Raw genomic sequence first — 13,168 nt, 5'->3', positions numbered from 1 at the left:
TAAAAGAACTTTTGGCAACTACAAGCTCACCTCTGCTATGCATCTGAACCTCAAAAATTGAATTCAAGTCTGTATGTATATTAATCTTTTAACCAACATTCTCTCTCTTTTCTTTTTTAATAAATTTTAGTTTAGTTAATGAAAATTGGCTATAAGCGTGTATTTTGGGTAAAATCTAAGTTATAATTAAATCTGGGTATGTGGCTGATCCTTTGGGATTGGAAAAACCTTTTCTTTTATATGATGAGATAAGATTTTCAATCATCATCATCATCATATCTGACAGGTGTGTCTGGATGGAAGCCTGAGGCTGGGTACTTTAAGGGAACTGTGTTGTTTGGACTTCTAAGTAACCAGTGAAGTACTATAGAAGCTGTTTTGTGCTGGCTTGGTAAATCTGAGTATTGGAATATCCACCAGCTTTGGGGGTTTGTCTGCCCAGTTTGGTTTGCAGTTCAACCTAATTGGACAAATTGGAGAAATGGTCTGAGTTAAACGAAGTGATGAAGTTTAACGAAGACAAATGCAAAGTGCTCCACTTAGGGGAAAAAAATCAGTTTCACACATACAGAATGGGAAGAGACTGTCTAGGAAGGAGTACGGCAGAAAGGGATCTAGGGGTTATAGTGGACCACAAGCTAAATATGAGTCAACAGTGTGATGCTGTTGCAAAAAAAGCAAACATGATTCTGGGATGTATTAACAGGTGTGTTGTGAGCAAGACACGAGAAGTCATTCTTCCACTCTACTCTGCTCTGGTTAGGCCTCAACTGGAGTATTGTGTCCAGTTCTGGGCACCGCATTTCAAGAAAGATGTGGAGAAACTGGAAAGGGTCCAGAGAAGAGCAACAAGAATGATTTAAGGTCTTGAGAACATGACCTATGAAGGAAGGCTGAAAGAATTGGGTTTGTTTAGTTTTGAAAAGAGAAGACTGAGAGGGGACATGATAGCAGTTTTCAGGTATCTAAAAGGGTGTCATAAGGAGGAGGGAGAAAACTTGTTCACCTTAGCCTTTAAGGATAGAACAAGAAGCAATGGGCTTAAACTGCAGCAAGGGAGGTCTAGGTTGGACATTAGGAAAAAGTTCCTAACTGTCAGGGTGGTTAAACACTGGAATAAATTGCCTAGGGAGGTTGTGGAATCTCCATCTCTGGAGATATTTAAGAGTAGGTTAGATAAATGTCTATCAGGGATGGTCTAGACAGTATTTGGTCCTGCCATGTGGGGGACTGGACTCGATGACCTCTCAAGGTCCCTTCCAGTCCTAGAATCTATGAATCTATGAATAATTAAGTAACCTCAGCTGACTCCCATGGGCAGCACCGTCACACTGTCCCATTGAAGTTTGAACTCTGGGGGAAGGGGATAAACATCCCTGACCAGAAGGAATTCTATCATTATGCTGCTTGGAATTTGGAGAGGTCAATATTTCTTAAGCTTAAGCAAGGGATCCCAAAGCTGCTTAGTCTTAAAGTGCATACAGAGCTTGCATAATACAGCAGCTTCTGTTACCAACTATAACTCATTTGTGTGTGTATGTTTACCCGCTTTAACCTTGTAAATAACTTATTTCCTTTTCCTAGTTAATACATTTGTTTTCGCTTATAGCCAATCCTATATAAACTTTGTCTTTAGTGAAAGATCTAAGATGCAACTGACTTGGGGTAAGTGACTGGCCCTTTGGGACTGGGAGTAACCTAAATATTGTTATGATTTTTGGTATAAGGGACAATCTATCACAAAGGCAGGATTGCCTGGATAGCAAGATAGACCGGAGTGCCCAAGGGGACTCTCTGTGACTTCATGTTAAGGCTGTTATAGTGCTTGAGGAGTTCACATTTGATACTTGGTTGGTGAAATCTATTTACAGAGCACACAACCAATTTGGGGGTTGTATTCTGCTTTGTAGCAGTCTGCCCTGAGTTTAACACTCATGGTCATGAGCCACTCCAGACAGCTTGGCAGTGGTCTTATCCCTAGTTTGCAAATGGGCAACTAAAGCATAGAGGAAATAAAGGTCAAAAGTGACCATTAATTTGGGTGCCCAATTTGAATTGGCTAGGGCCTGATTTTTCATAGTACTTTATATGTTCAAAGAACCTCATTTGCAACTGTGAATGCTTAGCACTTCAGACATTAGGCTCCAGTGTCTGAAGTTGGACATTCAAAATTCCCATAGTTCTCTGCCTCATTTACTATACATTTTCCAACTTCTACAACAAATGAGGCAAGGTTGTACAGACAACGCCTCCCTCACTACATACCTTGATTCATCCTCAAAGCTGGTTCATCCTGGGCACTGAATGAGCCAGGGGTCCTGTGGAAAAATGTGTGATAATGCAATTAACAATTATATCACAATGCATATGCACAAGGGGACTTAATTAAGTTTGCATGGGTACCTTAATTCTAGCATTTCTTAACATGGCTGTTTTGTGTGTAATTTCCTAGATTTTTAAAAACGGAAACAGAAAAAACAGAAATTGCATCAGGTGGAATCATTTTGACACCCACATTCTTCATAAACAGGGTTGGAACCTTTAGATCCACTGCACAGATCTCTGTCACTAGAGCTAATGAGTAACTGATTGCAATAATAGGTAGTCATACTCTACATGGACCAGCACTAGAGAGGGATGAGACACACACTTTGCTTGTGGGTTTCACAACTATTTGCAGACAGCAAAGGAATGCTGAGACTTAGGAATCATGGGTTCCATTCTTTGTTCTGGAATGGAGTATACTCTAGTGGGAACAGACCTTTCTGCTCATTTCCCCCAAACCTGACACTTTCTTCTCCATCCCTCCAACCTGTTCTTTTCCCCAGTCTCAGTTTCCGCTTCCAGCTCCCCAGTCTTTCCTGCCACCCCAGCCTCTCATCTCAGTTCCTGTCTCTTTGTCCAGCCAATCCTAGTCTTCCCCCTCAGGGCTCCCCATCTGAGTCCCATTCTTCCCCTATCCCCCCTCACAGTCCCAGTCCTCTCCCAGGCTCCTTGACTCAGTCTGTTTGCCCAGCCAATCAAATCTCCCATTGCCTCCCTAAATACAGGATCCTCATTCAATCTGTTTTCCACCTCCCTCCAGCTTCTTATACCAGTTGCCTCACCTAGCCAGTCCCAGTTCCGACCCCTCATGCTCCCCATCCTAGTCCCATTCTTCTTGCTGAGGCAGTCTTAGTCTCGCATTGGGGTTCCCCATCCATGTTGCAGTCTTCCCTCCATGACCACTCCCAGTCTCCTGCCTGGCTCCTTTACCCAGTCCCTTTGCCCACCTAGTCTTAGTCCTCCATTTCTTTCCTACTCCCCCTGCTCTGGTTCCTGTCTTATCTGCATTTGACTCGACTCAGGCTGTTTCCTCCCTCTTTCACACTGCCTGGGTGCCAGTAGGGAGCACTGAGAGAAAGCCCAAGTGAGACTCTGAGTTCCAGTGCCCAGCATTACACAACCTCTAGTGACCAAGAGAAGGACCCCTCCCTTCCCCCCGGAAAGTCCTGCTCAGCTCTTAAAGCCTAAAGATGAAGCATGTTCAGTGCAGGGGGAATCTTCAGAGAATTTAGCTGCCAAATTCTAACAAATCTCTACTGAGCACATGAAAACAAGATTTTTCAAAGGCTTATAAATTGCCAAGTTTGGGCCTTTTCTTCTCCTTTCCTCTCCCCTCCCCGCCACCCCCCCAAACAGCAAAAGGCAAATTCACGAAACCAGGGCAATCTCTCTGCTAAAATTCAAGTCTCTGCTCCAAAGCATGGAGGAACAAGAGTTTCTCAATTAAAAGGTTGTAAGAATTTTTTTATCATGGGCAAAACCAACATATTTCTCTCTAAATCTCATTTTTGGAAACAACCAAATGATTTTTGCTGCAACCCTGCACCTGGCATGGCAAATTTCAGCGCAGTTACAATTTGACAATGGTATAAGTAACCAAAAACAGAGCTGTATAATAGGAAGCATCAGGCAACCTTAAATATAGACAGCACTACCAGCACAGCCTATAACAACTTTACCATTTATACTGTCCCAACTGGGAGTTAAAATTAATGTTTTTGGGGGGATTATTCAGACCTTTGCTGTCATTTAGATGTTAGCTCAGCCATGTAGAAAACTACAAATTACATTGTGAGTGTTATCAAAATGGAATAAGCCTGAAACATGATGGCTCAGATGGCTATAAAGGAGAGAGAGAGAGAGAGAAAAAGGCAGAATGCACTACATGCTTTCACCATTTTTTTTTTCAGAAGTGAATAGGAGAGCAGATCCCCAACCATTGCATGCACTGATAGCACCCATCACTGTGACTGGGGCATTTACTGTAGGGGTTATGTTGTCGACTGTTCAAGCATTCTGAAGCAAGAGTGTATTGTAAATTGTGCACACCTGGATATTTCAGTGGTTACAGTTTGTAATAAATAATATCATTTTGCTGTTGCAAATAGCTATACATTCTCATTTTTGGTCCTGTCTACACGCAGGTGGGGGACCTAGAGTTGACCATGATTAACCAGCATGTTTTAAAGGTGTGCACACTGCTAATTGATATTTAAAAACATAGCTATTGCCTGCTAACACTAAAAGGAGGGCATCTAAAACATGGCTGAGGCACAATCTGAAGCACTCATATGATGATACATTAGTGGAGATAATTGTCAGGAACAGTAGTGAGTACACAGTGGTTAGGATACTAGTGTGCAAGTTACATCATTGTGCAAAATTAATGGAGCTTAAACTGGGCCCCTTCACCCCGGCACAGTGAGCAGGTGTAGATGAGATAGAATGCAGAGACTAGATTCACAGTGTTCAACATCAGTCACTCCGGTCTCACCATCATTAGGGAGCCTTGTCTTGACTGGCAGAAACCCAGTTCTCTGTTATACGCTGTTAACAGCAAATTCAGTGGATAATAAAGTCACTACTATCCATGAATGAGGCCCCTGATTTTACTTGTATAACAAAATTGAATGGAAGACACCGCAAGATTATTATTAACCTAGATGGGTCTGGTCAGATATCAGCATGAGTTTTGTGATAATTGGGGAGTCTGTGGTCATGTATCTGATATCAAATTCAGACCTCTGTACCAAAACTAGCTGCACGTATGTATATAGAATACTGCATAGCCTGTTGTAGTCAGGGGAAGGCTTTCTGCATACTTCAGTGTTTATATTTAGTCGTCTTTAGTAATCCCTCTTATTCCTATAGAGCAGGGAAGGGCAAACTACGGCCCACGGGCCGGATCCTGTCCATCAGGGCTTTGGATCCGGCCTGCGGGATTGCCACCCCCATGGTACCGCGGGCCCCATGCCGCTCCCAGAAGCGGCCAGCACCATGTCCCTGTGGCCCCTGGGGAAAGGGGGGGGAGCAAGAGGACTCCATGTGCTGCCCTCGCCTGCAGGCACCGCCCCCCGCAGCTCCCATTGGCCGGAAACGTGAAACCACGGCCAATGGGAGCTTCGGGGGAGGTACCCACAGGTGGGGGCAGCACGTGGAACCTTCAGCTCCACGCCCTACCCCCCGGGGCCGCAGGGACGTGGTGCCGGCCTGTGACGTTACGAGTATAATATAATATCTCATTGAAAGGTGACAGGGCCAGAAATAGTTAATTAACTCACAGACTGCCCTGACCTATGGCTGAATTGTAGAAACTGGTTAGGAAGATATGTAAATGAATAGAGCTTTGAAATGTAAGTCTGCATTGTTAGAGGTAAAAGGGTAGATGTTTGCTCAGGGCTTGTGATGTAAGCAAACAAGTCTTGTCTATTGCTATAGTTTTAATTCAAAGATCAAAAAAGGAATATTAACATTTATAATGACACTTAAGTGAAATAGTATTAGTCTATATGTCTCTTTGAAGGTTGTGGTAACCTGTATCTGAACTGTTTAATGGATAAGTTACCCTGTGCTAATTGCCAGGCTGTTTGGAAGAAGGAGAGTTAGACCTATTGTTTTCTCAGGCCGAAAGGCTGCTGGAAATGTATAAGAACCCTAAAACATGATCCTACTTCATCTCAGATCTGCTTTGGGTTTCAAGAGGGGGGGAACCTTAAGCCACAAGGATTGAGATCCCCAGTCATTGACTGGAGCCACCCTGAATATGGACATTGGACTATAACCTATGGACTATTTCTAAAAGGACTTTTGGCAACTACAAGCTCACCTCTGCTATGCATCTGAACCTCAAGAATTGAATTCAAGTCTGTATGTCTATTGATCTTTTAACCAACATTCTCTCTCTTTTCTTTTTTTAATAAATTTTAGTTTAGTTAATAAAAATTGGCTATAAGCGTGTATTTTGGGTAAAATCTAAGTTATAATTAAACCTGGGTATGTGGCTGATCCTTTGGGATTGGAAGAACCTTTTATTTTATATGATGAGATAAGATTTTCAATCATCATCATCATCATCATCATATCTGACAGGTGTGTCTGGATGGAGGCCTGAGGCTGGGTACTTTAAGGGAACTGCGTTGTTTGGACTTCTAAGTAACCAGTGAGGTACTATAGAAGTTGTTTTGTGCTGGCTTGGTAAATCTAAGTATTGGAATATCCACCAGCTTTTGGGGTTTGTCTGCCCCGTTCTGTTTGCAGTTCAACCTAATTGAGTGACCTCAGCTGGCTCCTACGGGCAGCACCGTCACACGGCCACTTCCGGAAGCGGCACAGAGCCATGGCAGGCAGGGAGCCTGACCTGGGCCTGGTGGGCGCTGCTGCCACTCTGAAGCCACTCCGGGTAAGCAGTGCTGGGCCGGAGCCTGCACCCCTCCTAAACCCCAACTCCCTGATCTGACCCCCTTGCCGCACCCTGCCTGCACCCAACCCCCTGCCCTGAGCCCCCTGCCACACCCCGCACCCCAACCCCTTGCACTGAGCCCCTTCCTGCACACCGCACCCCAACCTCCTGCCCCAGCCCTACATTCATGGCCCTGCATGCAATTTCCCCACCCAGATGTGGCCCTCGGGCCAAAAAGTTTGGCCACCCCTGGTATAGAGAGTGTTAGGTTAAGCTAATAAAGGCAACTACAACCTCTTAAATCCATGAGGCTTACAGTGGTTCTGAGGAATCCCTAAATAATGATCTTTATATTGGACTTCTTGAAGGGAAGCTTGGCACGTAACACTCATGAAGATACAATTCAATATATCATATCCTAAGAAGCCATGTCAGATTGCATAAGACTGTAATTACAATAAGTCTTCATTTAATATTTGTAGGCTAAATAACATTACTTACCAATGTACTGTGTACAGCACAATCAGATGACATAATAATAAGTACACATAATATACAAATGACAAGTATTATAAATGGAAACAGCATGAGAAAGAATAATGTTGCGCTTGATGTTACTAATTCAAATAGAATTTTAATTAAAAATTTACACAGTTTTAGCAGTGGGGGTAAGAAGTTGAAATTTGGCTGGGAAAGGGTCCTTGTTGAGGAAAAGGACCTTCAAATGCTCTGGTGAAAACTGGTTTTGATTTGCCTGAGTTATATGTGATGGAACAGTGTACATTGTAAATCTGCAGTTCAATCTGTAGGATTATTTATGTATAGCTGCAGTGCTGAAAGCAAAGATTGGCTGTGTTGTAGGACTTACTCTCAGTGCTTCTTTTATGCGGTTCGTTAAGCCCTGCCTCATCCCTGTTCATCTTTTAAGAATTCAGCCTTGCAAAACAGATACGGATATTTACTTACATGTCTCTAATATAAAGGATTGATCATAATAAAATGGAAAGTTATTCTACATGCCTAAGAAAAGAATTCATCTGTCCAGGATCAAGTAAATATTGTGTGCAAGATACAAATTTCCATCTGTTGTGTACTGAATGAGGCGGAGCTCATAGCAGCCCACCTCATTTGTGGCATATCTTGTCAGGCATATCAAGCAGCCTGTGTGTACCTTGCAGTGCACAAATATTCAGACAAGCTCCCCTAGTAAGACGTATGAGACTGGATGCTCTCATGAGGTCTGACTTTTGTCTTTTTTCTAATTTATTTTTTTATATATAACAACATTTAAGGTTGCACAGTTAAGCACTCAAGTAAACACAGTTAACCCCATTTTGATCAGGCCCCAATCCAGCAAAGCATTTCAGCATGTGCATAATCTCAATCATGTGATTAGTTCCACTGAAATCAATTAGACTATATGTACACTAAAGGTTAAACACTTGCTGAAGTGCTTTGCCAGACTAAGGCCTCACTATATGTCACAAGATGTGACTTACAAGGTTGTATGAAACAATTGTATGATATTCTATAGTACACTTGCATTTCCTAACATTACTGTGCTTAATCATTCGACTTTAACAACATTTTAACATTATTTTAATAGTATAGAAATTAATTTGAGGAGAAATATTTTAAGGCAATTAAAAGGGTTCATTGAAATGTATATATAAATGGAGACAGTACTTTCCTGAGTTTATGCAATTCAAAAGAATTTTAGTATAATAATTATTGGTGGCCTTCTATTAAGGAAGAAATTAAATATCTGACCTTTTGTTGCTCTAAATTCTGAATTTCATTTAAATGTTGAAAATTATAGATTGCTGTTGGGAGTACCCAGTTAGATCCCAGTCCTGCAAGTGACCCCACATGGTTGGACCCATCCCTGCATGGGGAGTTTCTTCGTGCAGAATCACTTGCAGGATTCGGCATTTACCTGAGCTGTCGTTTGACTCCTGTACAGGGAGTGGAGCCGGGGGAGGAAGATATGTATGTGGCGTGTGTACGGATCGTGCTGGGAAGGGATTTGTTTATGTACGGCCTCGTGCGGGAGACATATGTGATTTGTGCGTGCCCCTGTCTCTCGTGTGCGCACGTGACAGACAGAGCTCTGTCATGGATACAAAGCAACCCCCCATTGTGAAAGCTCGTCCCCCACCTGAGCCCCGGCAGCCGGGAGAGGCGGCGCTACTGCGCGGCGCTCTGGGGGCCGGCTCCGACAGGGGGCGCCCGGTGCCGGGCTGTCACTGCGGGCCAGAGGCCCGGCTGCTCCCCCTGCAGGCGAGCGGGGCTGGGGCAGGCTCCGCCGGGCAAGGCGCTGGTTGGGCCCGCAGCAGCAGCGGGAGGAGCCCGGGGCCGCCGCCCGAGCGCAGGCTCACTGACGGTGTCCGGGGACAGGCTCTGTGGGAGAGCCGGTCTCCTAGCCACAGCTCCGTGTTCTTTCGTGTAAGCCAATCACCGCCGCCATGGCGCGGGTGCTGATCGTGGGCGCCGGGCCGACCGGCAGCCTGTGCGCTGCGCTGCTGCGGAGAGAGCTGCCCCAGCGCCCGCTGCGCATCGTGCTGTGGGACAAAGCCCGAGGAGCAGGTGAGGCCCTGCCGCGGGCACAGCGACCTCTGCCGGGACTTACAACACCCCCCGCCCCGCCCCAGCCCACGCACGGGGACCGGCCGGGGAGCGCGGGCAGCAGGGGTCAGCCCCGGGCACGGGCGCACAAGCACGGGGTCTGGGGAGGGGATGGCACCCCAGCTCGGAGCTAGGCATCAGCCCGGGTAAGCGCACGACCCGGGTGTTTGCATGCCGTAGGGGGGACGTGGGCAGTGCCCCACGGAGACACTGCACAGCACAGCCTTCCGGACGTGACGGGGAGCAACGCTGCCAGCAGGGCCTGACCACAGGAGCGGATAGAGGGATTTTCCTCCCCGGCCTAGTGAGCGGGGCTGGGGCGCCAGCATGTGCCGGAGCGAGAGCGAACAGCTGTGCAGGAAGGAGGCCAGCCGAGGGCTCTGGGGGCTTCGCCTGGAGGACTCGAGAACCGAGGCGCTGACCGCCCTCGGGCGCCAGAACCAGGCAAACAAACATCCCGATGGAAAGTCATTTTTGTAACCCCCACATGTTAGGCGCTAACTTTGCCCGGGGACAGTATATGTGGGAGAGCCTGGCCGTCTTTTAGTCTCATCTCCGTGTTCCCAGGAGGAAGAATGACTACAAGCAGGAGCCCACATAACCCTCGCTGTACAGCGGATCTGGGAGCACAGTACATAACGCTTAGACCCGCCTATGCCCTAAAGCATCAAAGGTGAGAAGGTGAATGAAAAGCTGTTGTAGTTGTAAAAGGATTAGAAAAAGGAACAGGCCAGCGCTATTTTTTTAATCATTCATGTTGCACTACCCAGCTTAGGATACAAATGGACAGGGTGATGACAAAGTGATCCTTTAAAAATAATTTTCAGCTGTCAAAGGGTGGTTATTATAGAGTTTTCTTACATATGTTACTAACAACAACCTGTTACTAAAGTGAAGAAATGACAAGACTCCTCATCTTTATGGGATTTGTTTATTTTCGGCAGTTTTCTCAGCTTGGACAATAAAAAGAATCTATGAGGTCAGTTTTGTTTGTGTTTTAGTAAGTTTCACTTTTAGGGTCTTTGCTCTTGAGATTTCAGACATCTGAGAGGAGGGTTTATTTGTCTTAAAACAGTTGTTCAAGAGGACTTTGTTTAGAAGTGGAAATATATAGATATAGATCAGGGGTAGGCAACCTATGGCACGTGGCATGCGAGCTGATTTTCAGTGGCACTCACACTGCCCGGGTACTGGCCACTGGTCTGGGGGGCTCTGCATTTTAATTTAATTTTAAATGAAGCTTCTTAAACGTTTTAAAAACCTTATTTACTTTACATACAACAGTAGTTTAGTTATATAATGTAGACTTAGAGAGACCTTATAAAAATGTTAAAATGCATGACTGGCACGCGAAACCTTAAATTAGAGTGAATAAATGAAGATTCGGCACACCACTTCTGAAAGGTTGCTGACCCCGATATAGATATATATATATTGGTTTAAAAAAATTGAATTCACAATATTTAAATTTCATGCTGCACATAAATTGACAGTGTACTTTTTATATTTGATATGATTTTAATATTACTGTTAAAGTAATTGTACTATTGAATTTAAGAGACAGTTTTAGCCATCATTTTTAGTGCATTCTGTAGGTAAGTGGAATGAAGATCAGACTCAAATTAAAATAATGAGACTGACATTTTTAAATTAGCAGATTTACAAGTATGTGGCATAGATATTGAGTTAGATATAGTAGCACTTGTCAGATGTGAACAGCCCATGCTAGTTTTTAAGTATCAAAATGTCATCAAATGAAAGCATGTGTGTTAGAGGCACAAATTTCTTAAATGGATCCAACAAGCTATAAGGACCAGGACCGTATTGTGATTGTCTTATTCACGCACATACACCTCTACCCCGATATAACGTGACCCGATATAACATGAATTTGGATATAACACAGTAAAGCAGTGCTCTGGGGGGGCATGGCTGCACACCCCCTATGGATCAAAGCAAGTTCGATATAACGTTTCACCTATAACGCAGTAAGATTTTTTGGCTCCCGAGGACAGCGTTATATCAGTGTAGAGGTGTAGTTGACATTAATAGGACCGCTTATGTTAAAGGCTGTTGTAGTTTGGCCTTGGGTAAGTAACAAATAATCAAACTGCCTGTGCTCCTCAGCAGTGTCCTCACTAGACAAAGATGCAAAACTGTAGTAAGAAAGCAGTTAATTTTCACGAAGCGTGTCCTTTTGCCTGCATACTGAACTCGTGGAATGCACAGCAAACTTCTGCCATTCTTACTCATGCTGAGTGGTAATTTACTAGTCTACCAGTATTTCTACCAATCTCAGTGAAAGTACTCAAGGAATGAGGTACCACTTGGTTTGAACAAGGGTGACAGAACTGGGCCTACCTAAGTAGTACAATTAAGGGAATAGTTTTGGACTAGGCAAAAAAGTCCCCCGCCCTCTCCACCCCCCCAGCGCAGCAGGGGAGGGCGGCGAGCCCGGCCCTGGGCCCGCAATCCCCGACCGGCCGGAGCGCCAGAGGGAGGGCGGCGAGCCCGGCCGGCCGGGGCTCTCCGCTCTCCCCGACCGGCCGGGGCTCTCCGCTCTCCCCGACCGGCCGGGGCGCCGGGGGGAGGGCGGCGAGCCCGGCCGGGGCTCTCCACGGCAGAGAGCCCCCAGTGGCCAGAGCGCCAGGAGGAGGGCGGAGAGCCCGGCCGGCCGGGGCTCTCCGCTCTCCCCGGCCGGCCGGGGCGAGGGCGGCGAGCCCGGCCGGGGCTCTCCGCTCTCCCCGGCCGGCTGGGAGGTGGAGGTGGCCAGCAGGAGCGAGGAGGAGACGAGCTGAACCGAGCAGGTGGGTTTGTTTTCCAACCAGATCTGGATCCGACATGTCTCCCATTGAGTTTGGCTCGGATTACAGGGTTCTAAGCCAAATTCTGCCTTCGGTTACTTTACATACTGTCTGTATCCTAATTGGAATCAGAGGCATTAAAGTGTGTGGGGGGGGGGGGCGGAAGAAATAAAAAAATGTTTGGAATTTGTCCAGTTTTCCTTCTAGGGCAGTGGTCTCCAAAGTGGGGTGTGCAAGAGGATCCTTCAGGGTGTGCAGGAGCAACGCTGCTTCTCCCCCCCCCTTTGGCAGTTCAGCTAGGAGTCAGAGCGGCTTTTTTTTTTTTTTTTTTGCTTTGATAGTTGCGTACTCAAGTTTTTTTACTGATGGGGTACACAATCAAAAGAGTTTGGAGACCACTGTTCTAGGGTACTGAAAATTAAAAACAAAACCTCAGAGTTAGAGGGTACTGTGCCATCAAACTAGCAGAATTTTTCAGTGAATAAGCTATTGCGGGTTTTATAAAATGTTACTTCCCATCTTTAAAATTTTTTTTTATCATGTCAGGTGTCTCATTAACATGGTTTTACACCGCTTTCCAAATGATAACTTAAATATATTAGACAAGCTATGTTTCTCTCTCATTTGGAGGTATTCATCTTATTGATTATCTTGGGGACCTGCTTGACTTGACACCTTGCCTAAGTCGCAAAGATATAAATTGTGAAAAATGCCTTTTCACTCTGTCCTCCCAGGTGAGGGTCTGGCCACAGAGATCCATCCAGGCTAACGTAACTCACTGTATCTGAAGATAGCAACGGTGCAGAGACACCAGCCTGGATAAAATACTGTAGTGTTTGCATTGTTAGTGGGCCAGACTGCCATGAGTACATCATCTCTCTGCCTGTGCTACCTCTGCTAACTCCTCATCTGCTTCCATTACCAATTCAAGGCCTTGGGTTTGATCTTTCTTGCTGTCAATGGTTCAAGGTCCAGGTTCTCTGTCCAAGACTTCCTTAACGACTGGAAAAAATGT

The 13,168-nt window shown here is 45.4% G+C and overlaps 2 protein-coding genes across 10 annotated transcripts in view; one reads left to right on the top strand and one right to left on the bottom strand.

Annotated features, from left to right (window-relative positions):
* Nucleotides 1-13,168, bottom strand: part of LOC101935814 (lysosomal acid lipase/cholesteryl ester hydrolase) — a 52,099-nt gene that overhangs the window by 34,089 nt on the left and 4,842 nt on the right. Inside the window, exons 1-2 of one of the 3 annotated variants that reach the window (XM_042856841.2) lie at nucleotides 8,883-9,014; nucleotides 2,266-2,318 (exon numbers count right to left, since the gene is read on the bottom strand). The gene's annotated coding sequence lies outside the window, so the exon portion shown is untranslated. Of the gene's footprint in view, nucleotides 1-2,265; nucleotides 2,319-8,660; nucleotides 8,837-8,882; nucleotides 9,015-13,168 lie in introns of those variants that run through there. The other 2 variants (XM_065553514.1, XM_065553515.1) reach the window with 2 other exon arrangements.
* Nucleotides 9,017-13,168, top strand: part of RNLS (renalase, FAD dependent amine oxidase) — a 141,226-nt gene continuing 137,074 nt past the window's right edge. For 3 of the 7 annotated variants that reach the window (XM_024107271.3, XM_005292501.4, XM_005292499.4), the window contains exons 1-2: nucleotides 9,017-9,310; nucleotides 9,917-10,022. In XM_024107271.3, coding sequence (XP_023963039.1) covers nucleotides 9,190-9,310; nucleotides 9,917-10,022 — 227 coding nt within the window. In that variant the 5' untranslated portion in view covers nucleotides 9,017-9,189. Of the gene's footprint in view, nucleotides 9,311-9,370; nucleotides 9,496-9,916; nucleotides 10,023-13,168 lie in introns of those variants that run through there. The other 4 variants (XM_065553517.1, XM_005292500.4, XM_042856844.2 and 1 more) reach the window with 3 other exon arrangements.

Source organism: Chrysemys picta, chromosome 7, assembly GCF_011386835.1.
Source record: "Chrysemys picta bellii isolate R12L10 chromosome 7, ASM1138683v2, whole genome shotgun sequence".
Taxonomy (NCBI): domain Eukaryota; kingdom Metazoa; phylum Chordata; order Testudines; family Emydidae; genus Chrysemys; species Chrysemys picta.
This window is presented reverse-complemented; position numbering and strand designations above follow the sequence as displayed.